Source organism: Nelumbo lutea, chromosome 6 (assembly GCF_056320005.1).
Source record: "Nelumbo lutea isolate HS-2025 chromosome 6, American lotus-T2T, whole genome shotgun sequence".
Taxonomy (NCBI): Eukaryota; Viridiplantae; Streptophyta; class Magnoliopsida; order Proteales; family Nelumbonaceae; genus Nelumbo; species Nelumbo lutea.
This window is the reverse complement of record NC_142689.1, coordinates 53447218-53472866: the sequence shown is the minus strand read 5'-3', so window position 1 is coordinate 53472866 and position 25649 is coordinate 53447218. Positions and strand designations below refer to the sequence as shown.

The 25649-nt window shown below is 37.7% G+C and overlaps 1 protein-coding gene and 1 non-coding gene across 2 annotated transcripts; one reads left to right on the top strand and one right to left on the bottom strand.

The window, feature by feature from the left end:
- The first annotated feature begins 7551 nt into the window (after positions 1 to 7551).
- Positions 7552 to 12723, top strand: LOC148848925 (uncharacterized). The gene is made up of 10 exons (XM_088952247.1): positions 7552 to 7694; positions 8362 to 8606; positions 8719 to 8923; positions 9346 to 9436; positions 9571 to 9716; positions 10373 to 10616; positions 10710 to 10814; positions 11044 to 11226; positions 11374 to 11578; positions 12053 to 12723. Exons 2-10 carry the CDS (start codon positions 8387 to 8389, stop codon positions 12538 to 12540), a joined length of 1887 nt encoding a protein of 628 aa, XP_088808373.1. The 5' UTR covers positions 7552 to 7694; positions 8362 to 8386; the 3' UTR covers positions 12541 to 12723.
- A 10207-nt stretch (positions 12724 to 22930) lies between these two features.
- Positions 22931 to 23037, bottom strand: LOC148848924 (small nucleolar RNA R71). The gene has a single exon (XR_016101662.1). It is a non-coding gene; the product is annotated as a small nucleolar RNA R71 (small nucleolar RNA).
- Between the last annotated feature and the right edge of the window lie 2612 nt (positions 23038 to 25649).

The following is a 25649-nucleotide window of genomic DNA, read 5'->3' as shown; positions in this document are numbered from 1 at the left end:
GTTGACAAGAACATGTCTGACAAATTCAATAGAGGCATCATTGAGTTCAAACATAAGGCTATTATTTCAATGTTGGAGGATATCGAAGTGAAGATGATGCGAATAATAGTGGAGAGAAAAAGTTTTGCTCCTAGGTTCAAGGGAGGATTTGGGCCTAAGATATGGAAAAGGATAGAGGAATATAAAGAAGACAGTTCCCCAACTATAGTGATTTTGAATAGGGAGTTAGGGTATGAGGTCAAAACAGGTGGAGAAAAATATGTTGTTGACATGGTGAAGCAGACCTATATTTGCAAGAGATGGAACTTGTAGCATATCTTGTCCTCATGCCATATGTGCCATTTTATATAGAAAGAAAAAGATAGAAGATTATTTAACACATTAGTATAGTAAGGAAGCTTTCTTGAAGACATACTAGTATGCCATGTAGCCGGTGGCTGGGATGAAGTTTTGGCCCCCAAGTCCACAACTAAAGCACTTGAGCCACTTGCACCTATGAAGAAAAGAGGAAGAACTAGGAAAAAGATGATACCATAGGAATTAGAGACTCTTGAGGATACAAGGCTTGGAATGAGAGGTAGGATAATGACATGCCAGTATTACTATAAGCATGAACACAATTAGAGAACATGCCTTATTAAGAAGACTGACAAGTTGAGAGGTATACTAATTAATTATATAAGTATATTGATTTTGCTTACTTATATTTAAATCTATATTGTGGTTCAAGTTGGTTTCAAGGGTAGAGTGGGTTCAGAATCTGGTGAGGGTTTCTAGGCCAGTTTAGGCTAGGTCATGATTGGGTATAGGTCAAGTTAGGTCATGGTTGGGTATAAGCTAGGTCAGGTCATGGATGGGTACAGGATAGGTCATGGTTGGGTATAAGCTAGGTCAAGTCATGGATGGGTACAGGATTGGTCATGGTTGGGTACAATCTAGGTCGAATCATGGCTGGTTACAAACCAACTTAGGTTAGTTTAGGTCATGGTTGGGTCCAAATCAAGTCCAAGTCATGTCATGTTCACTAGTTGTGGTTTGGGCAGGGTCTGGTTAGCCTATGAGCAAACAATCAATCCCAATCCAGTGAATGGAATGAGGTTAACTACTTTCTCACAAGCCATCTCTAGCCTGTTATTGGGTTAAGAGGGTTCAAGGTTAGGGATTAGGTGGGTTGAAGTTGGTAGGGTGGGGCAGGTTAGTACTTGCTTGCGCATAGGCTAGCCCCAACCTGTGTTTGGGTTAGAGGTTTTAGGTTCAGTGCCTGTGTTGGGGTGGGTTCAAGTCCAGGTCAGGTCAGGTCAAGGTTTGGGTCTAGATCAGGTCCAAGTTAAGTCATAGCTAGGTCAGGACTAGACTGGGTCCATGTTAGTTCCAAATCAAGCCATGTTCATTGACTATGGTCTATTTAGGGTTTGGGTTGGCTTGTGAGTAGACAGTTGGCTCCAATCCAGTGAATTGATTGAGGTTGGCTACCTTCTCACAGTCCAGCCCCAACCTATGTTTGGGTTAGGGGTTTTAGATCAAGGTTCAGGTCTAGTTCAGGTTAGGGCTAGGTCTAGGTCAATTTCAAGTCAGGCTATGTTCATTGTTTGTGGTTTGTTCAAGGTCTGGGCTGGCTTGTGAGTAGGTAGCTAGCCTTAGTCCATTAACTAGATTGGGGATGGCTTCCTACTCATAGTCCAATCCCAGCTTATGTTTGGGTTAGGGGTTTCAGGATAGGGGTTAGGTTATGGTCAGCTTAGGTCAGGTCAGGGTGTGGGCTGGGTCTAGGTTAGTTTTAAGTCATGCCATGTTCATGAAGGAATGAGAAATCCATCATATGGATGGCCGAACCCTACAGGAAGGTTGGGAAAATTTTCAAAAATTTCATTTCCCCTCATCCGGGAATCACATTCCATATTTTAGAAAATTTGCATTTTTAAGGATCAATCTTGAACCCTAAATCGAACCAGATCTGAAACCAGAAGTAGGAGAGAGATATACATGGTACGGAGAAACAATATCTCCCAACGAAGGTATTCACGCCCAAAGAAAGACTCCAAAGACCGCTCCCACTGAAGATGACACAGGGAATGTTGGAGCAGAATCAACAGTGTTTGTCCAACGAACTGAACCCTTCACAAGAATTCACTGGAGGCTGTGAGCACAACTTCAGATCAGCCTTTTCTCCAAAGGTTGATATCAAGATTCAATCTTTATCGTTCCTGCTTGAAAGAGGAGATCGAACTGGCAGTGTGCGGCGGTGGCAGGAAGGAGGCAGTAGAGAGAAAATAGCGCAGTGATGCTATGTTCTCTCTTTTGTAACTCTTGCTCTGAAAGTGAGGATGTGATCTTCTAAGAGGCTGGCACCCCCTCCTACTTTTACAACCTTAAAGGGATCAACTCCTAATCCCATTAGGAATTGCTGATCCAAATCATATTTGGATCTGAATTCCCTTTAAGTGATAATGATAGACCTTTATCTTATCTGCATATTAGATTAGCCATCTCCCAATCTTATTAGGAGGTTTCTAGATCTGAATCTGTATTCAGATTTTGACTCTCTGAGTGGATAGGGTTAAAACCCTATCCTATATACTAACCTAATCTCAAATCTGCCCCTTTATTTAACTGATCATATCATCCCAGTTCGAAATGGGCTTTTAGGCTCATGAAGTCTAAGTGCTCAAACCGCTTCCAGATTGCTGCCCAGTTGGGCTTCTTTGTATGGCGTGGGACCCAAATATTGATCTACACATAAGTCTATGGGTTCTGCCCAGCCTCTGTTATAAGGCATGGCCGAATTCATTGAAAAGACAGTGAACCCCCTAAAGCCCATCACATGGATTCCTAATGGGCCCAACACTTACACTATGTGGTCCCTGGGCTAAGCCATCTTATAAAAGCCCAGGGATTGTAGGCAGATGCAATATTAGCCCATCAGGTATTACCCTCAATGGTCTTACACTTAACCTCTCAGCCCATAATGATCATGCACTGCCTAACAAGAGACGACCTCTCCCTCGGCTGTAAGGAATAGTGTTGCACTCTCTGAGCACATGGATCCCGGGAATTAAAACCATTTGCAAACATTTTGAAACCATAATATATATATATATATTATATATATATATATATATATATATATATATATATATATATATATATATACATTTATATCCGTATATAAAATATATTTTGCAAAACAAATTTCAACGATCGAGATCGCTGCCGGCAATCTTGGTTTCCATCAGAGAGAGTGCATCCCCAATCATTACCTTTGTCCAACAAAGGGACTGATCCTGTTACTATGATCACCCACTTAGATGAATTCTCAGATTGTCCCAACATACCTATGTTTTGACCCCCTCTAAGGATCTCACTGATTGGCATATCAAAGACAGCCCAATCTGACACATAGTGCAGTATCATAATCGAGTCTAGGGGTCAGGTGTAACTTTCCAGTATTGCCCACTAATCACCAAGGTCCAGGGTAATACTGGAAATCTGGTCCGATTCAGGGTTTCAAGTAAACCTATACTGCATGTACCTCGGGTCTCACCCTAGCAGTTGAGACAGGCCACCCCAACACTTGGCGGCACACCAGTGTCATCCTTAGTAGGATAAATCTCCCCAAACTTATCCAATGGTTATAAACATTCTAAACTAACATGAGTCTCATTATGTGTCCGACTTAAGGGTATTACACAAAAACACACCACAATAACATGAATCAAGTATGTACTTTATTCATTTACAATAAATGTCATAAGTACATCAATCTGATTGGAGCTAAGGGCATACACTGTCTAACAGTTCACTGTTTGTGGTCTATTCGATGTCTAGGTTGGCCTGTGTTTGGGTCAAGGTTCAGGTCCAATTCAGGTTAGGTTAAGTCAAGGTTGGGTCCAAGTTAGTTCCAAGTAAGGCCATATTCACTGTCTATGGTCTGTTTAGGGTTTGGGTTGGCCTATGAGCTGCTAACCACCACCCCTAATCCAATTAATGGATTGACGCTGGATGCCTGCTTATAGTCTAGCCCTATCCTGTATTTGTGTTAGGTCAGGTCCAAGCTAGGTCGGGTCATGGTCTGGGTCAGGTCAAGTCTAGGTCAAGTCATGTTCATTGATTGTGATCTGGGCAGGGTCTAGGCTTGCTTGTGAGTAGCCAGCCAGCCCCAATCCAATGAATGGATTGAGGCTAGCCCTAGCCTATGTTTGGGTTAGGAGGATTCAGGGTCAGTGGCTGGGGTGGGTTTAGGTTGGTAGGGTGGGGTTGGGTCTGTGTAAGATATTACAAATAGTTCATTCATTGAACTCTATTTATTTGTGATTATATATAGGGCCAAGTTGGAGATGGTTTTGGAACAACCACTTTACTTGAGTCACCTGCATCTGAGGTACCTAGGGTTCATGTACAAGAAGCCTAATTTGCACAAGCTGCTGCTATTGATGCCTAACCTCGAGTGAGAAGAGTAAGGAAAAGGAATGAGGGAGAGACTTCTTCTACACCGTCTAGATCATCTTAGAGGCAGAGAGTGGAGGGAATGAGGGTCTATACCAATGTTGAATTTGGATTATGCATCTTGAATGTAAGCAGTAATTTCATGTTATTTGAGTTTGGCTAACTTTTTTGGCTTCATAAGGTCACTATTCATTATTTTACTACATTATTGTAGCCTAGTAAAGACAATAGCAAATTGTTATCAGTTCCAAGGAAACAAAAATGAATTCCATCAACTATATGATATGTGGAAGTCCATTGCTTGTGGGAGACTTTTGAATTTTCCTTATTCAGGAGTGTTTTTTTTTCTTTTTTTGTCAATTAATAAAATAGTGCACATTGGAGCAAAGTATTTTCTATTGCTTACTAAACTTAAGTTAATTGTATTTTATCTTACTCATTGGAACACTGTATTTTAAGTAGTCTTTAAGTGCTTAATGAGTATAAAAATTAGGTTCCCTGATGTTACACTTTGAATTGAAATCACACTATAATATGAGGCAAAAACATTTTTCATTACCATGCATTAACCAGAATACTAGATATGCCATTGTTCATTACAACTCATTCACTATTACAACACAAGAACAAGAAACCTATCATACCTATCTTCTTGTACATGCAACTTCCTTCATATCCATCAATTCCCCCTTAACTCTTTAAGCTCTTTAATAATAAATCCAACTGACAATGGTCTAGAATGACTACCCTCCAGACCTTTACATGAACATTTTCTCTTTAGTTCTTCAATTTGCTTCATTATCTACCTTTCCCTTCCATGAAGTTTCCTAATCACCTTAATTGTCCTTTTTGAAAACTTTTCTGTGTTGTGCCACCTAAAGAAATCACACCCATTTCCCTATAAACAAAGCACTTTATTAGAATAAAAAACAACAAAATTAAAAGAAGAAACCTTATTTACACATTACTTTATATCATGGATAACCATAGAACCTCTTATTAGGATTGTCCTTTCTCCAATCTACCATTCTAGGAGCTTTTAGGCCACAATGACAAAATATAGGTTGCCCTTTGTATTCAAAACTCTGAGACCAATGACTTGAGTTTAATGATGATGACCCTTCCATTTTTGCAACAATGGTGTTGAACGGTGACGAAGAAGAAGGCAAGGTTGATTGAACTCCTGGTTTGAGGTAGAAGATAACAATCGTATGTGTTTGTATAGAATGATCGGAGCAAGGAGATTGAAACCCTTTTAATAATGATCAGAGTGCTTGATCTATATCTTGATCATGGTCGAAAATGGAGAAGACAATGGGGTGTCTCCACCGTATTTTACTCTACAACTTACCCCTATTTGAATGGGATGCTGTGTGGGACTTAACATTTGAGAGTGGGCCCTATGGAGATCTCATATGCTGAATGGGTATGCCAATTCAACATTTTTCATTATTTTAATCGATCTTAAATGGTGCAGGTGACGACATTACAAACATCGTTTAGTTCTTCGGTTGACCTTTTTCTGAAGTCTAGGGTTTAAATTAGCCATTTCGATTGTACAAGGGCAAAAGTGGCCTTTTTGAAGAGTACAAAGGTTATCAGAGCCGAAAGTCCGATAAATATAAATGAGAAAGTAGGGAGAGGATTAATAAATCTCTCTTTCTTTATTTATTAGTTGTTAATAAAAATGACATGGAATAGAATAAAATAAGAAATTTCAAAAAAGAAGAAAAATGATAGACCTTTTAGATGCTAACATTATAAACCCAACCGATACAACAAAGCAAAGGGGGTGTCTTGATAATTATGTGAAACTAATTATAATTTTGATAATCATGTGAAGCTAAGGAGTGTCTTAGAAAATATAGTTTTAATCTTTCAACAAAAAAGGAAAATATAGTTTTAGTAAGGGCAAAACCCTTAAAATACCCATAAGGTTTAGGAAATTAACTAACTCTACCATTACTGTTTACATATTGTCTTAACGTACCCCCAAGTTTCTTGGCAATTGATATCATTGCTAAGCATTAATGGTAAAAACAAAATATTGAATTTGCCCTTCAATTTTCAAGAATGGTAAGATAGTTTCGATCCATTGGAAGGATGAAGAGGAATGAGGTTATCCTTGTTTTTTTTATTATTAAAAAATTCTGTAGTTACTTCAGTTTCATGAGTCTGGGTTTGTTGGAAATCCATACAGAACTTTACTCTTATGCTCCTTAAAAAGTCGGATTTGATCCATGTGACAACCTCTTGAAGAATCAAGGGTCCAAACTGCGTTGATGAATTCATGCATGGTTGTGCGATCTATGTCTCCAGTTAAATAGTCTGAACCACCAAACAAGTTGATTAATTACTGGGTTTTAGGACTCTGGCTTCTCTGAGTGGGGGACCACATGGGAATTATAAAAGGAAGAGTTCGAGATTTAAACAAAAAAAAGTTCCAGAGTTTAAAACTGATACATCGTACATCGAACTCATGGATCATTCTTGAGAAAATCATGGTACTAGTAGAAGTTCCAGTCGTAGCAGAATCATAAAATGAAGAACAATGAATTAGTTTATTCTTGAGGGCATGCTCTGCATTAGAGTTTATCCTTTTGGATGTGTAAGTCAAAACACGCAAAAAAACAAAATGAATTTTTTCACCCTCGCTTTTCTTCCTGAAATTCTTTAAATGTTCCTCATTTTACACCAGTGCATAGAGTTCTTATTCCTTGTATTGTTTTGGTTATTCCACTTAAAATGATTTCCTTGATTATATCTATATTTGTCTAAAAATGCACTTTTATGACAACATTGAGAAAGAGAGTTCCAAGGCATTGTAAACACACTCATTTCAATCATCGATTCATTACTTTGAACCATATTCACGAGTTCAGAGGAGACATTAACCCTTCAATCTTTATCACAATAGAGATTTTGGTTTTGGTTTATTCACATGTAAATAAAATAAGATAAGGGAGGTTTTAGAAAATTGTTTGAGAATTTAGTACATTTAAGACAATTTTGCTAAACCATAGTGCTACTTTAATAAATTTGTGCTTTTCATAATTATTTACGCCGCCATATCGTTTGAAAAAGCCGACAATGAAAATCTCGTTATTCGCCCACACATTTTTTATTAGTACTTTCATGTCCTCATTCTGTCTTTGTATCTTCATTTATAAGACCTCTGCTCGTTCTCTGCTGCTGTGGTTTCCAAATAGAAGAAACTGAGGCTCCTGTGCTTTTTTTTTTTTTAAAGCTCTGTAAGTTTCTCTTGGTTGTTTCAATGCTATATCGTTTTCCACACATTCTCTTGTTTCTCTTTTACTTTTTTCCTAACTGTTAATATCTTCTTGTTGTGACTGATCGATGAGCTATCTATTTTTTCTTTTTTATTTTTCGGATAAGATGAATGCATCATCTCTCCTTCAGATTTTTCTTTGCATTTGAGTTTCTTAAGTTGTCAAATTTGAGAACTTTGTTGTTATTTAATATTTTCTGCTTCTGTTCAGTTTTGATGCTACTGGTTTAAAAAATGTGGGGTTTAGCGATTTTCTGTGCTCTCTATTTTTTTTTTCTTTTCCGTGGCGATCATTAATGTTTTTCGTTGCAGGCTTGTAGCCTTTTGTATTTGCTTCAAGTTTGACATTTTTTTTTCTTGATTGGAGGAGATGAATGAAAAAAACGTTCGAATCTTTTTTTTTTTGTTTTGTTTTCTTGTTTTTTTTTTATTTTTTTTTTCATTTTTCTTTTCTATTGTGTTTTATTTGTTGGAGTGGATTTTATTTCTTTCCAAAATCTCTCTCTCTCTCTCATCATTTGAGTTTAATATCTAGTTAGAAGTAATGGATCTTGTAATGCTCTCTACTTTTATTTAAAATCCACTCCCTGTGAGGATATGCTCGAGTTATGGATCTTGCATGGTTTCAGTGCAGAAGAAAATTAGGTACAGAACATGGGGAGAGTTTTAATCCCCTTAGTGGGGCTTCTGTTCTTATGTTCCTGGGGAGCCATAGCAGAAGGAGAGTATCTTAAGTATAAAGATCCTAAACAGCCATTGGGTGCTCGGATCAAGGACCTTTTGAGCCGGATGACCTTAGAGGAAAAGATCGGACAGATGACACAGATTGAGCGAAGCGTCGCAACTGCTGATGTGATGAAGAAGTACTTCATTGGTAAACAACATTAATCGGTTTCTCTAATGCTTCCACTGTGTTTATTGATCTCGCATCTATGTTCATCCAGAAATTAGAAGAACTTTAGTAATTTGTGTTCTACTTTCGGCAGGGAGTGTATTGAGTGGTGGAGGGAGTGTTCCAGCTTCTCAGGCCTCTCCTCAGACTTGGGTTAGCATGATGAATGACCTTCAGAAGGGTTCTTTATCTACCCGTCTTGGGATTCCGATGATTTATGGAATCGACGCCGTTCACGGCCACAATAATGTCTACAAGGCGACAGTATTTCCTCATAATATTGGTCTTGGAGTTACCAGGCAAGTGGGTTAAACAATAGGGTAAACTTGTTCTTAGTTTTAGACTTTTAGTTTCATTTGGATCTTTAAGCCTAGAACGAACTCTTCTCTCGTAATTGAGGTATAAAAATGGAACTCTGAAGAATCATTTAACTGAGAACCAATCACCCCAGAAACGTATTATCTTTTGTTTATTGATCTTTGAGCGAAAGGATCCAATTGTCCATTGAGAACCATTATTGTACAATCAACTAATAATTGGTTTCATTTTAGCAGCACGATATCATCTTAAAGGGGTACCTAATTTTTGTGAGCGTTAAACAGAGATAAAACAAATCTAATGGAGCAATCTCTTTAATAATTATCAGATCCACCATTTCATGTATGGCACTATGTCTATCCTTCATAACTAATTTATTTATTTATTTATTTTTATTTGTCAGGGATCCTGAGCTTGTCAAGAAGATTGGAGCTGCCACTGCTCTTGAAGTTAGAGCTACAGGCATTCCTTATGTTTTTGCACCATGTATTGCGGTATATAACTTAAAACTTAACTATCAATACTCTGATATGTGGGAGAATTTTAACTTATTTGAAGTAGTTTCAAGTTAGTTAAAGATGGAACTTTCTGTCTGAGCTGATGTTTTGCCATTGCTACTTCAATACAGGTTTGCAGAGATCCAAGATGGGGGCGATGTTATGAGAGCTATAGTGAAGATCACAAGATTGTTCAATTAATGACAGATATCATACCCGGTTTACAAGGAGAGATTCCAGCCAATTCCCGGAAAGGTGTTCCTTTTGTTGGTGGAAAGTAAGAGATGTATTCATGATATAACCAATTTCTTTCAGGCCATTTACTAAGATAAAATTTTAGTCTTACATGGCCCCTGTTTTCTTTAAGTCAAAGCAAGCAACTAGTGATCTCATTACTTATAACTCATTTTTAGACAAATCTCAAATGGTGGTGTGTATTGTGGACCAAGTCTTAGACCTCAAACTGCTGGACATTGTATTTGTACAATCATGGAGCTTGAATAAAAGATGGAGTTTGGTCCTTACCAGTGTGTGAATTTTGACTTCAGAACATGACAATTTATTAGACAATGAGGATTAGTTTTTAAGTTAAAATGTTGTTTCTTTAGGCCTCTAGATATTTTTATCATTTTTGAAATTTAACTTAAAATTTAACTATCAATACTCTGATTAGTTTTGCAACTGAGTTGTTTGGTATAAGGTCTTAATATCCCTTCTGATAACCAACAAATAACCAAGAAAAATTAGTCGGACTAATATGGTTATTATTTACCTTACATTGATGTGACACTGATTTGGATTCTTCAGCGAAAGGAACATCTTTTTCTTATTCCTAAAATGCTTTCAAAATTGCAAAACAATGTAATTAGATAAATGACCTTTTCCTTGAATTTGAATTGATACATGTAATCCATCATTCCATTGTCAACGTAGGACAAAGGTTGCTGCTTGTGCAAAGCACTATGTTGGTGATGGTGGCACGACAAAGGGCATAAATGAGAACAACACTGTGATTAGCAGAAATGGATTGTTCAGCATCCATATGCCAGCCTACCTCAACTCAATCAGCAAGGGTGTTGCAACAATCATGGTTTCATACTCAAGCTGGAATGGTGAGAAGATGCATGCTAACCGCGATCTTGTGACAGACTACCTCAAGAACCACCTCCATTTCAAGGTAAACAATCTGATGATTAACCCAACTTGGTCTGTGTGTTTTTCCCCCAAAAGATTGAAACTGATAGTGATGCTTCTCTCTGATATATTGTAGGGTTTTGTCATCTCAGATTGGATGGGTATTGATAGGATTACTTCTCCACCCCATGCTAACTACTCTTATTCTGTTCAAGCTGGCATTAGTGCGGGTATTGACATGGTTGGTTCAAACTTACCTCTTGATACTTGGAAATTTCATCTACAATCTAGAATGTAGTGTTATTTTTCTTTTTTAAATTCTTGCTCAAGTATATTTCATCTACAATTTACAATCTATGGTGTAGTGGTTCAAACTTATCTCTTGATGTTATGAAATTGCAGTTTGGATTTGGGATTTGATTTTGCAGTTTCCTGCTATGCCTTAAATATTTCTTCTGGGAATGTTGCAGATTATGGTCCCTAATAACTTTACAGAGTTCATTGACATTCTTACCTTTCAAGTGAAGAATAATATCATTCCCATGAGCAGAATTGACGATGCTGTTAGTAGGATCTTGAGGGTAAAGTTCACCATGGGTCTTTTTGAGGACCCATTGGCAGACCTTAGCCTTGCTGATCAGCTGGGAAATCAGGTTAGTTAACTTAAACTCCTTGGTGGACCTTTTCTTTTCTCTTTTCTTCTCTATCTTTTACTTCTCTTTTCCTTTAAATGATTGAAAGACCTCTCTCTTTGCTAATGACTAAAAAATAGCTATGATCAAACATTGTGACTTGAACAGGAGCATAGAGAATTGGCGAGGGAAGCTGTGAGGAAATCACTAGTGCTTCTAAAGAACGGTGAATCTGCAGATAAGCCATTGCTGCCTCTTCCCAAGAAGGCCTCCAAGATCCTTGTTGCTGGTAGCCATGCTGACAACTTGGGTGCCCAATGTGGAGGTTGGACAATCACATGGCAGGGACTTCAAGGCAATAACCTTACAAGTGGTAAGCTTTCAGATAATTTTCGTTGGTGAATTTACAATTACTCTTTCCTCAGAGAACGACACCACATCAGTGCCACACAAGAAATCCGATGCTTGCTGTTTGGTTAGCCGTTTTTCCAAAAAATGTTTTCACAACAAGACCACACCTTGGAAATCAGGAAAGGTGTGGTCTGAGAAAATGCCCTTTTTGGTGTTTTTCCGTCTTTTACTACTGTTGCTAGCAATAGTGTGCTGCTGTGTTGAAAAATGCTTATATGGCAGCAACAACAATGGTACCGAATAAAAAAACCTGAGAACGTATTCTGAGAAAACAGCATGCTTATGCAGCACTTTTTTCTGAGAAAATGCCTCAGGAAACAGCATAGGTTCTCCCATGTATCTTTGGATACATGCTCTTTGAAAGTAAGAAAATTTTCAATTACTTCCATGTCTTTAGTTTTATTTAGTTTGATGGAATCACCCTTTCCATGAACAGGAACAACAATCCTCAATGCTATCAAGAACACCGTTGATCCATCCACTCAAGTTGTCTACAAAGAGAACCCCGACGCCAACTTTGTCAAGTCAAACAAATTCTCCTTTGCCATTGTTGTAGTCGGTGAACCACCATATGCTGAAACTTTTGGCGATAGTATGAACCTTATCATCCCTGAACCAGGACCAAGCACCATAACCAATGTTTGTTCATCTGTCAAGTGCGTGGTTATTCTGATCACCGGCCGCCCTGTGGTGATTCAACCATATATTGACTCCATGGATGCTCTTGTAGCTGCTTGGCTCCCAGGAACTGAAGGCCAAGGTGTTGCAGATGTTCTTTTTGGTGACTATGGGTTCACTGGTAAGCTTGCACGCACTTGGTTCAGGACTGTTGATGAGCTCCCATTGAACGTCGGTGACCCACATTATGATCCCCTCTTCCCATTCGGCTTTGGGTTAACAACGAAGCCTACACATGCCAAATGATCATCATCTGAGGGACATAGAATATCAAGCCATGTTTTCACCATTTTAGTATCCATCCACGTTCTGTTTCAAAACTTAAACTATATATAGATTGTAACTTTTTTCCAATTATTTTTCTTTCATGCTCAAACCTTCATATCCTTTTTAATTTATTATACCTTGGGATGCATCACTTATAGTTTATTTCTGAGCAGATACTGATGCATATGTTCTTATGTTGGGTCGGTTTCGGTTTGGTCGTGTATAACTATAAATTGACTAAAATCGACCTGACTTGACTATGTTATATATATTAATTTTATATTTTAGATTTAAAAGTTTTTAATATGAGAAAGTGGGAAAATACTTTCTATAATTTCATACAATAGTTTTCATGGTACAATTTAATATTTGATTTTTATATGGTGAAAACCTTGCTTCACATTGAACCATTCATTGTTTGATTTTTATTTTTTTTTGGTAAAAGGATTTTATCCATTGAAAAGTGAAAAACCATTTCTTGGCTACCTTCCGAACTGAATTAATAAATTGACCCAAATTGATTGGTTGGTTTTGGGTGGTCAATTTCTTATTTGGAGTTCGACTAGTATGCTCTGAAGTCTGAAACTTTCCTCATCTATCTAAAAGGGGTTCAACGTGGTGAACAATACAGTGTGCAGGAATGGAAGGCTAGGTCCATCCGAGGGTTGTCAATTGGATTGGACTAGGTCCAATCCAATATTGGTCTAAATGGGCTGGACCAAATCCAGTACAAATCCACACAAATTAAGTCTAATTTGGTCCAAATGAAATGCAAATTGATCGGATTGAGTCCAGTCCAATAAAGTGTGCAGGAATGGAAGGTTAGGTCCATCCGAGGGTTGTCAATTGGATTGGACTTGGTCCAATTCAATATTGGTCTAATTACAAATGGGCTGGACCAAATCCATATAAACCAAGTCTAATTTGGTCCAAATGAAATGCAAATCGACTGGATTGAGTCCAATCCAATAAAGTGTGCAGGAAGGGAAGGTTAGGTCCATCTGAGGGTTGTCAATTGGATTGGATTTGGTCCAATCCAATATTGGTCTAATTACAAATGGGCTGGACCAAATCCATATAAACCAAGTCTAATTTGGTCCAAATGAAATGCAAATCGACCGGATTGAGTCCAATCCAATTCAATTTGAATCAAACACCAAAATAACATGAGAAGTTTAGAAAAATATATAAAAAACTACAACACCTATTGCAATCCAATCCAAGTCAATTAAAATGCAAATGGATTGGATTGGGTCCAATCTAATCCAAATTGAACCAAACACCAAAATAACATGAAAAATCCAGAAAAAAACTACAACACCTACTCCAATCTAATCCATTTAAAATGTAAATGGATCGAATTGGGTCCAAATCAGTCCAATTAAAATGCAAATGAACTAGATTGGGTCCAATCCAATCAAAAGTGAATGAATCACCAAAATTACATGAGAAATAAAAAATATATATAAAAAAACTACAACAACTGCTGCAATCCAATCCAATCCAATTAAAATGCAAATGAACCGGATTTGGTCTAATCCAAACCAAAGTTAATGAAAAAACAAAATTAGATAAAAAGCCAAAAATATTAAAAAAAAAAATACAAAAAACATTTGTTGCAATCCAATCCAATCCAAGTCCAGTTCATCCTTATTAACAAAAAAGAAAAAACTCATCAATAGGAGTTGGATAGAGGACATATTATTTGGAGTTCGACTAGTATACTTTGAAGTCTGAAACTTTCCTCATCTATCTAAAGGGGTTCGACATGGTGAACAATAAAGTGTGTAGGAATGGAGGACTGGGTCCATCTGAGGGTCGCCAATTGGATTGGATTTGGGCCAATCCAATATTGGTCTAATTACAAATGGACTATACCAAATCCAATCTAAATCCATACAAACGAAGTCTAATTTGGTCCAAATGAAACACAAATGGACCGGGGTGAGCCAATCCAATTCAAATTGAATCAAACACCAAAATAACATGAAGTCTAGAAAGAAAAACTACAACACCTGTTGCAATCCAATCTACTTCAATTAAAATGCAAATGGATTGGATTGGGTCCAATCCAAATTGAATCAAACACCAAAGTAACATGAAAAATTCAGAAAAAAATATATAAAAAAACTACAACACATACTTCAATCCAATCCAATTAAAATGCAAATGGATTGGATTGGGTCCAATCCAGTCCAATTAAAAATTTAAACGGACTAGATTCGGTCCAATCCAATCAAAAGTGAATGAAAAAACAAAGTTAGATAAAAAGCCAAAAAATATTTAAAAAAATACAAAAAACATTTGTTGCAATCCAATCCAATTCAATCCAAGTCTAGTTCATCCTTACTAACAAAAAACTCATCAATAAGACAACTTTATCCTAATTTTTGTGAGACAACTCTCTAACTTGTCATAATTGTTAGATGCTAAATCTAAAGCCTTGCAAGATGGATTAAAAGATTAAGAACTAGAATCAAGGTGGATTAAAAGATCAAAAGATCAAAATAACATCAATGGAATCAAGTGGAGGAACTGAGGTTTTTTTTTTTTTTTATTTTTTAATCTTGCCCAAGGTGATTTCAGATGTGTTTATTTGTTGAATATCGGGAAAATATGTTTATGAAGCTAGCTTGCCGAAAGCATGAAATATGATAGCAAAACAAACAATAGACAAATGACCCTTAATTACTTAAAAAAGCTAGGGTTCCTTGTACAAAAAGAAGTTTTAACTTGCATGACAGACAACCATTTTAGGGGAAGCGTAAAATCCACATTTAGAACCTAGGCTAGGATGTACATAAAAAAAATTGATTATGAACAGTATTGTGAGGAGACACATTGGATATTCAAATTTAGAACTGTGTACATAAAAGACCCATCTGTCAGCACTCAATATTTGCTCAATTTTCTGCCTAAACCCCCAATTCACCCTAGACACTTGATCAAACCCTTTCAATCTCCTTAAAACACCAAAAAACCAAAAAGACAACTTTTAGACTAAAAGCCCTCAAATCCACCTCTAAATCTAATCGAAACCAATCTGATAGCTTGATTAGCTCCCATTTACACTTCAACCCTTAGATCAGATACCACCATTAGACCCAGGACCTCTTTAAAACATTTTCCCCTAAAATTTCAACCCAAGATTCCTTCGTTTACCCTTCCAGCAAGTTAATATTCCCTTTAGAGCCATCTTATTAATTGAAACACCCACAACCCACATCCCCTTGATCTAAACACATTTGAACCAATCGGACCAACCATTGAACTCTAGACCTACAAAAAATCTACCCCATAACATTTTAACCCAAAATTTCCCATTTACCCTTCCATCAAATTAAGATTCCATTTTGGATCCTTAGATTGACCCAATTTTTCACAATCTTTACCCTTTGGAATCAATCAAACATCACCACCAGATCCCAGACATTCTAAAACCTTTACCTATGAAATTTCACCCAAAACTACCTTTGTTTACCCCTCTATCATATAAAGATTCCTTTTTGAGATTTTGGATTGACCAAATCAAGCCCATTCCAGTTATGGCCGATCTGAGCCTAGTAGGGCCAATCTGACCCTACCAATCAACACAAAATGCTCAAAAAAAAAAGTACCATGTGATTTGAATCTTGTTTGCCCCTTAATCACATAAAGATTCTATTTTGAAACTCTCAATTAACTATATCACTCACCCTCCAAATCTGCTTGATTTAGGCCCAATTAGGCCAATATGACCTCACCAATCAATCCAAAATGCCTAAAAACCTTATCATTCCAAATTTAAGCAAAATAAAAATACCCCTATTTGCCCATTTATCTAAAAAGATTCTATTTTGGTCAATCTCATTGGCTTACAAATACAAAACCATTATCTATGCCTAAACGCATCTCCACCCTACTTGTTTATGATCCAAAATCTCCACCATTAAACATAATCTCGGTTTGACCCAAATTTTCCAAAATTACCAAAATGCCCCTAAACTTCCAAAAATACAAACTTGCCCTTAACCTAAAGTTTTTAACGTGGGGGAATGCATTATTCATTACCCTCATCTTCCCCTGTCCCCACCTTGTTCCCTCTCTCTCTCTCTCTCTCTCTCTCTCTCTCTCTTCTCCATCCACCGATTATCTCTCCCTCTCCCTACCAATCTCTTCACCTGTCGCTCGAAGCACTATTCATTTCTTTCTTCCTATCGACGTAGCTACCGCTGAACGATAAACTTCCCTTCCCAAGCACTCGGTTTAGCCAGTTCTGTGCTATTCTCTCCTCTTTCTCTCCCTCTCCCCTTCTTCTTCTTCTTCTTCTTCTTCTTCTTCTTCTAGTTCTCTTCCTCTCTCCTCTTCATCTTCACCTCTGTTTTTACTGCCCTTATCATCACGGTTGCAACTCTGAGCAATGGTAATTTGCTTTCTCCACTCTTTCTCACCTTCTCTCTTTCTCTTGGCTTTTTCTCGTCCTTAGCCCTTTTCCCTCATAACATGGTTCCCTACTTTTTCCACCGACCCGTAGATTTACCACTGTAATAGTAGATTCTATTAGACAATGTATGCCCTTAGCTCTAATAAGTTTGATGTACATTATGACATTTATTGTAAATGAATAAAGTACAAATTTGATTCATGTTATATTGGTGTGCTTCTGTGTAATACCCTTAAATTGGACACTTATGAGACTCGTGTTAGTTTAGAATCTTCACAGTCGTAGGATAGATCTAGGGAGATTTATCTTGCCAATGATGATATTAATGTGCCGCCAAGTGGGTTGGGGTGGCTTGTCTCAGTTGCCAGGGTGAGAATTGAGGCACATGCAGTGCGGGTTTTCTTGAAACCTTGAACCAGACCAAATTCCAATATTGTCCTAGACCTTAGAGATAGATAGGCGAAACTGGAATGTTGCACCTAACTCCTAAACTTGATTATGGTACTGCACTAGGTGTTGAATTTGGATGTCTTTGATATGCCAATTAGTGAGATCCTTAAAGGGGGTCAAAATTTGGGCATGTTGGGGCAGTCTGAGAATTCACCTAAGTGGCTGATCATACCCTTTTTCGGATAAAGTGAATGATCGGGGAATGCACTCTCTCTGATGGAAACCTAAACTGCCGGCAATTGATTTCAAATTGTTGAGATTTGTTTTTGCAAAATAAATTTATATAGAGATATACATATATATTATGGTTTCATAAAATGTTTGCAAAAGTGTTTTAATTCCCGGGATCCATGTGAGTAGAGAGTGCAATACTGTACCTTGCAGCCGATGGAGAGATCCTCTCTTGTTGGGCAGTGTTTAATCATTAAAGGCTGAGAGGTTAAGTGTAAGACCATTTAGGGTTATACCTGATGGGATAATCTCACATAAGTCCATAGTCCTTGGGCCTTCATAAGGTGGTTGGACCCAAGGACCATTTAGTGTAAATGTTGGGCCTACTAAGAGCCCATACAAATGGGTTCAGAGGTTCACTGCTTTCAGTAGAGAATTCGACCAGGTCTTGTAACAGAGGCTGGGTTGAACCCATATGGCTTTTGTGGAGATCAATGCTAGGGTCCCACACCATACAAAGAGATCCAAACTATCCAGCATATAAAAGGGAAAGTGAGCTATATGACTTAATGGGCCGAAAGTCCATTTCGAATTGGGCTTAAGTGACTTAATTAATTATGGTGAATTTGGTTTATAAGCTGATTAGGATTAGCAAGAGGATAAGATATATATGCCTTATCCATTTAAGAGTCCAGATCCAAATATCAGATTTGGATCAAGAAACTCTTTCCTAATTGGATTAGGAAGCTAATCCAAAGAAGGCTATAAATAGGGGGCAAATTCACCAGCTTCATACACTTAGCAATTTACAGAATTCTCCTCTAATTCTTGCCGCCCCTACCTAGTTCAAACTCCTCTTTTGGATTTGATCAAGAATAGTTCTTGATATTGTTTCTTGCTAGAAGAAACAATCTAAAGTTGTGCTCACCAGCCCCTTGCTTGATTCTTTCTAAAGAATTAGGGTTCTTGTTGAAGAACTACCTTGCTGAACTTGCCTCACCATAAGCTGTGTCATCTTCAGTGGGGTGGGTTTTGGTCATCTCTTTGGGTGTGAACACCTACGTTGGGAGTTACTATAATTCTATATCAGGTATATCCCTACTTCCTCCTTTTGGTTTCAAATCTGGTCCAGTTTTGTTTCAAGAATGAACATTGAAAAAACAAATTTTCTAAATTATGGGAATACGATTCCCAGATGGGAGAGAGAGAAAATTTTTGAAAATTCACCTAACCACCATGAATGGTTCGACCATCCATATGATGGATCTACCATCCCTTCAGTAGTATCAGAGCCAGGTTTTAAATCTTGAACAAAACCAGACCTGATTTGAACCTACGCAAATTTACAGAATCGGTTCTACTGATTTGCGAGATTAATGTTTTTTCTGAGAATTTTGTTCTCAATATCGGGCGTATGATCTGAAAATTAATTCTTTCTTTATCTATAATAATTATAGAAACTATCTATATTTATTTCTTGATTTATGGGCTGTTCGTATGGTGGAGATCAAAATATTTAGTGGCGCCAAGAATTTGCGCACCTTGCTGAATTATTCTATTCAATTCGGTCTGTATATATATATATATTTATTTATTTATTTTTAGACAAAATGTAGGATTTATTTTGATGTAAATTAATAGAGAGAATAAGCTTTTCTATTTTTTTCATCGGAAGAGATGCTGGTAAGCATGGAGGAGAAGAAGACCCATTCATAGATACAAGATATGCAATATGCGATTTGTAGAAAACGAACCTGTAGATTGCGACTAACCTTTTTCTTACAGTATTGCAACACTACGAACAATACTCTGATTATTGTTTTGCTGATATTGAAAGTCTTTTTCGACTATAATTGATTTTCAGATCATTTTATTGAATTGGATCTTGTAATAGACACCAAACCCTAGGCCGATTTGACCTAAATTGGACCAAACTGGTTGGACCAAATTTATGGTTCAATAGGGTCTGTTCTCAGCCCTAAATTTTGATTATCGGCTAGGGGTTTGATGGCCCATTACAAAATTTAATTCGGCCCATCTTTGTAAAACTTAGTTTTGTTAAGTTGAAACTGCATTAAGTGTGGGGGTATTTGATGAACCTACAATTTATCTATAATTTATGAGGTTTTTGCATGAAATTTTATGCTGGTTTAATTAGATTTTGCCCTATTTTAGCTTGATTGCAAGAAAGATTTCAGGGGGAGCCAAATCAACAAAAAGAAGGCAAAAGCAAGAAAAGAAAACCCAAAATTTATCAAGTTCATCCCGGCCCAGCCATGAGAGCAAGAGAGAGCACTTCGGCCCAAGAAGAGCAAGTGAATTCCTTGAGAAAACCCAAGAAAATAAAGCCTAGCTATGAATAGAATTCGGCCCAGCAAGGAAGGCCCATTCTCAGCCCAAAAGAGCAGCTCAATGTATAGCTATCATGTGCTAAGAGAGAGCCTAAGTTCAGCCCAAATAGCAGCTCTTAGGAGGCTTTCAAGAGAGCTTTAGAAAGTTCAAGAAAGGGGTGTAATACACCCCATTCTAGAGGCTTCAAGAAGGGGCAAGAGCCCCCTTGAAAAACTATATAAGGAGGCCTCTAGGAAGGGGGAGAGGTGTTCAATTGCTTGAGAGGAAGGCTCTCCCACTCTTAGAGGTTCGGCCACCTTAAGAGAAGAGAAGAGAAGAGAAGAAGGCTAGGCGCAAGGAAGAAGAAGAAGAAGGGCTGAAGGAAGTTCAAGACAAGCAAGCTAGAAGAAGAAGGTGAGTTCGAATTGAGGGTTTGTGATTCAAAGATCTTTTGTAATAAATCATTTGTAGTTTCATTCTCTTTTGATTTGAATTCAGTTTCTTTGTTATATTTTCTTTCTTCTTTCTCATTTTTTTCCATTCTTCCTTGATGTATTTCAGCTTGTAAAATTTCAGTTCAGCAATCTAATTCTTTTTGATTCATTCAAATGGTCATGAATTGTACTTGAAGTTTCTTGAATAAGGGTGTTATTGCAGATCAATTCGGCCAACTAACCTTCAAAACTCAGATCTGAATTCTCAGATCTGAGATTGCAAGATCTGAATTGCTTGAAAGAGAATTCAGATATGCAATTTTTAGATTGGCCGAATTAATCTACAGCTTGGAATTCCTAGAGTGCTTGAGAGAGACTCTAGGAATTCAGATCTACTATTCAAGAACTGAATTGAGTGCAAGGTTAGAGATAACTTGCACAATTCAGTTGGTGATCAATTCAGATTTGAATTGATGCCTTAGAAGTGTTTGAAGAAATGCATGCATGGGGATTAGATTCTTGCTAGAGATAGAAGAACCGTCACTCATGCATAGGATGAACATGCGCTTGAGAGAGGCTGTTCATGACCTTGGGGTTTCACCAAACCAAGGCTCAATCATGATTTATTCGAATGATCCAAATTGATAGATTGCTGAATTCTGAGATTGACATTTACTGCTTACTCTTCTAACCTGATTTGAAGGCAATTGGGCCAATGATTTAGATAGATTTTAATTTAGGATTTTTTTTTAGCTTTCATTAAAGTTTTGATTATTTGTTGATCAGATAAGAAGTGCTCAATTTAGTATTGGTAATTGTTTCCTAAATCCTCGTGGGAACGATACTTCACTCACTACTTTATTACTTGAACGGCTATTGCACTTGCTAGTGTCACAATGAGCCACACACCATGTATAGAATGCATCGAGGTCAAAATCGGGCCCGAATTACCTGCAACTGCACTATTGATGTGCTGGAGCCATTCCTTAGCCTGCAAGTTTTCATCCGGGAATGGACGAAATTTAGGGTTCGGACATGGAAGAGAAAAAAAGAAGAAGAAGAAGGAGAACTGCTGAGGTGATGAGTGAGAAAGGCTACTGAATGCGAATTGAAGAGGAGATCGAAGGTTGATGTAGAACACTTAGGTTGTCTTCTTCTTTGATTTTGCAATTTGGTAACCTAGATTCGATTAAGGTTTTCTTGATATTTCTTTATTGAATCTCTCTTTTCTTTTTTTCTTTTATGCGAACCATGATGGATTTTGATTTTAATTCTGATATATAATTATTCTTTTAAGCAGATCCGCTTGATTGTGATTTATTTTTGGGATTCTTGATTAGGGTTTTCGATTTATAGAATAATCTTGGCTGAACTGTTCTTGTTTCTTGGATTACTTGAATTGCTTGAGAAAGAGTTTAGGTAATCAGATCATCTAATTAGGAAAATGAATTGAATGCATCTTAGAGATAATTTGCATGGTTCGTTTGGCAATCATTCATATCTGAATTGATGACCTGCGAATTCTTTGTTCTTAATGCATCTATGGTGATTAAATTTCTGATACAGATATAGGAATTATCACCTATAAATAGGGTGGGCTGGGCTCGAGATAGGCTACTCATAAAACTAGGGTTTCGCCAACCCAAGACTGAAATCACTTCGGTTGGACAACTTAAGAATTTAATTGCTAAATCGGTTCTGCTAGTTTCTTGCATGCAGTAACTCTTATTATCATTAAAAGTGGTATGATCCGAAACTGTTTAGGGTAATTTGCTAGCTAGGAGTTAGGGTTTTCTTTGTTTAATATTATGGTTTATCAGATAACATGCGACTAATTCATTACTAGTAGTTGTTGGATCAATTCTCGTGGGAACGATACTCTACTCATCATTATATTACTTGATCGGCTAGTGCACTTGCTAGTGTAATCTATACACATCAAGTTTTTGGCGCTGTTGCCGGAGATTTGATCACAATAATATTATGAACCATCTATCATTGTTAATCTGATTTTTTACATTATGTTTATGATATGTTTGCATTAGTTTCTTTAGGACTATGACTTGTATAGTTTATGACACATAGAAGTGAGAAGGGGAGCATCACCTTTAATCCCGAGATTGAAAGAACTCTCCGTCGCTGCCTTAGAGCTTCTAAGCAAGTGAGAGTTGAAAGTGAAGAGATGGCCGAACCAAAAACCATGATTGATTATGCCAAACCAACCCTCACTGGGGCTGCCTTGAGCATTGTGAGACCAGCAATTGTTGCTAATAACTTCGAAATCAAACCAACAATAATTCAGATGATTTAGAATACAGTTCAATTCTGCGGCTTGGCTCATGAAGATCCGAACACTCGCATCGCCAACTTTTGGGAAAAATGTGACACATTCAAGCACAATGGGGTTAGTGATGATGCGGTGTGGCTCAGATTGTTCCCATTCTCACTGAAGGACAAAGCTAAGACTTGGTTGAACTCTCTACCTACTGGATCGATAGCAACTTGGGATGAAATGGCTAGTCGCTTCCTATCCAAGTATTTTCCTCCGTCCAAGACAGAAAAGATGAGGAATGATATCACCACCTTTTATTAGCAGGACGGGGAATCATTGTATGAATCATGGGAGCGTTACAAGGAGTTATTGAGGAAGGTCCCTCATCATGGACTTTCGATATGGTTGCAAGTTCAGACATTTTATAATGGGTTGACCAAAGCCAATAAGACTATTAAGGACGATGCAGCTGGGGGATCCATTAATAACAAGACCCCAGAAGTTGTCCATGCACTCATTGAGGAGATGGCTGCAAACAACTATTAGTGGGATTCCAAGAGAGCCTATGTTAGGAGACAACTAGGACTTCACAATGTAGATACCTATACAACACTATCTGCACAAATCGGTGCCCTCAACAAGAAGATAGATGAGATGCAGATAGCAACTATGCATGTTCAGGCTGTAGCTTGTGAATGGTGTGGGGGAGGTCATATCAACACTGAATGTCAAGTTGGAAATCAGTTCGTGCAGTCCCCCGAGTAGGTAGATTTTGTTGGTAATTTGCAAAGACAGCAAGGCAATCAGTACCCTCGTGCATTTAATCCCAGATGGAGGAACCACCCAAATCTGTCTTGGCAAAATCAAAATGTGGTGAAACCCTTTCCCCAAAATTTCAATTAGCCGAAAAAAAAAATCTAATCTAGAGGAGCTGATGACCAAGTTCATAACAAGTGCAGAAATGAGATTTCAGAACCAAGAAGCATCGATTAAGAACTTGGAGATTCAAGTGGGGTAGTTGGCACAGATGATATCTTCTAGAGTACAAGGCGCCTTACCCAGCAATACCGAAGCAAATCCAAGAGAGCAAGTGCAAGCCATTACCTTGAGGAGTGGTAAGGCGCTGCAAGAGGTGGAGGAGAAGGCAAAGGAAGAAGGCAAGGTGAGTGCAACCCTAGAAACCAAAAAGAAGGAGGAAGAGCAATCTGATTCAAAGAAAGAGAAAAGTCAACACCTGCAAGTACCATTTCCGAATAGGCTAAGAAATTGGAAAAGGAATTCGGTAAGTTTCTTGAAATTTTTAAGAGTTTACATATTAACATTTCTTTTGCAGATGCTTTAGTCTAGATGCCACACTATGCAAAGTTCCTGAAGGAGATATTGGCAAACAAAAGGAAACTGGGAGATGTGGCTATAGTTGCACTGAATGAAGAATGTTCGGTAATCCTCCTCAACAAGTTGCCTCAGAAACTGAAAGATCCAGGGAGTTTCACTATTCCTTGCACTATAGGTAGTTTGAAAATTAATAAGGCATTGTGTGATTTATGAGCTAGTATAAATTTAATGCCATATTTGATTTTTAAGAAATTAGGGTTGGGTGAACCCCAACCCACTAGAGTTGCATTGCAATTAGCTGATAGGTCCATCAAGCATCCTAAGGGAATCATAGAAGATGTACTTGTGAAAGTTGATAAATTCATTTTTTCCTATGGATTTCATAGTTTTAGACATGCAAGAGGACGTTGATGTCCCTTTTATCCTAGGGCGACCTGAACTAGCTACGGGGAAGACAATGATTGATGTCCAACAAGGGCAACTCAGCCTTAGAATTCAAGATGCGGAAGTTACTTTTAAAATGTCTGATGCTATGAAACATGCATCTTCTGATGATGATTCATATTATATGATAGATGTCACTGATGATGCGGTTGGTGGATGCTTTCAGGTCAACAATCAATGCCCCAAACCATATATAGCGGATGGAGCATTGCCTACCCCGTCAACTGTGTACCTAGATGTTCATTGACCCCACTAGATTGTCGAGCTTCAGACAGAAAACAAGCGCTTATTGGGAGGCAAACCAATGCTGATAAGTAGTTCTTATTTTTATTTGTTTTCTGCTTTTCTTTTTCGTATCATTCGAGTTTCTTTTCTAGGATGTTAATTTTGTAGATTGCTAATCCCCCTAGTGTTTCTCATTCTCTCCTCCTAGTTTCTTTTGGTTCTCAGCAGCTAGAGGGTTCAAACGGAAGGAGCCATTCCAAATTTCAGAATGCTCTTCAGGAAAGTTCTCTAAACCCCTTCAATTAGTTGAAGCCCCACTGCCCTCATTGCTAAAGTCATCTTCACATTCTATCTCTATGAACATTGAGGGCAATGTTCATGTTAAGTGTGGGGGAGGCTGTAGCTGTGCACCTCAATCCCCCCAATACATAATGCATTGATAGGCCAAATAAACTGAAATTCCCTCAAGATTATTACTGTTTATAAGGTGAATTCCAAGAGAAAATACGATGAGTTGAAAGAAATCACCGTAAGTGCTAGAATTTATTCCTGTGAATTATCCAATCTTATCACAATACATGAGGTTAAGGAAGCTGAATAAGACTTTCATCATAATCAGCCCTAACTCTCTTCATGTGTACAATGCACTTGATTGAAATCTTAATGATCATTCGAGCTATTAGTGTACATCTGAACTGTTCATGCACGAATTTCAACAATTGCAAAAGAAAAAAAGAGAGAAAAAAAGAGAAGAGAAAGGGACAAAGCCCAAATGACTCCGCTGTCATGAACTGAATACTAAAACTAGTGGTTTATGATATGAGTTCAGTCCCAACTTTGTTATTCCAAGTTGAATAGTAAAACTAGCAACTTGGAATATGAATAGTGTTATCTACCTCCAGCCTGTGGCCCGTGTGAGATGGAGCATAAAATGCACTCGCACCAAAAAAACAAAAAAGAAAGAACAGAATTTGATGATGGCTGAGGTTCAAAGGGACAAAAT

Excerpts from the sequence above, each read along its gene's own strand:
- LOC148848925 (XM_088952247.1), top strand. The coding sequence starts at position 8,387 with ATGGGGAGAGTTTTAATCCCCTTAGTGGGGCTTCTGTTCTTATGTTCC. Across the intron at positions 8,607-8,718 it reads GATGAAGAAGTACTTCATTG|GGAGTGTATTGAGTGGTGGA; the intron begins GTAAACAACATT and ends TACTTTCGGCAG. Across the intron at positions 11,579-12,052 it reads AGGCAATAACCTTACAAGTG|GAACAACAATCCTCAATGCT; the intron begins GTAAGCTTTCAG and ends TTCCATGAACAG.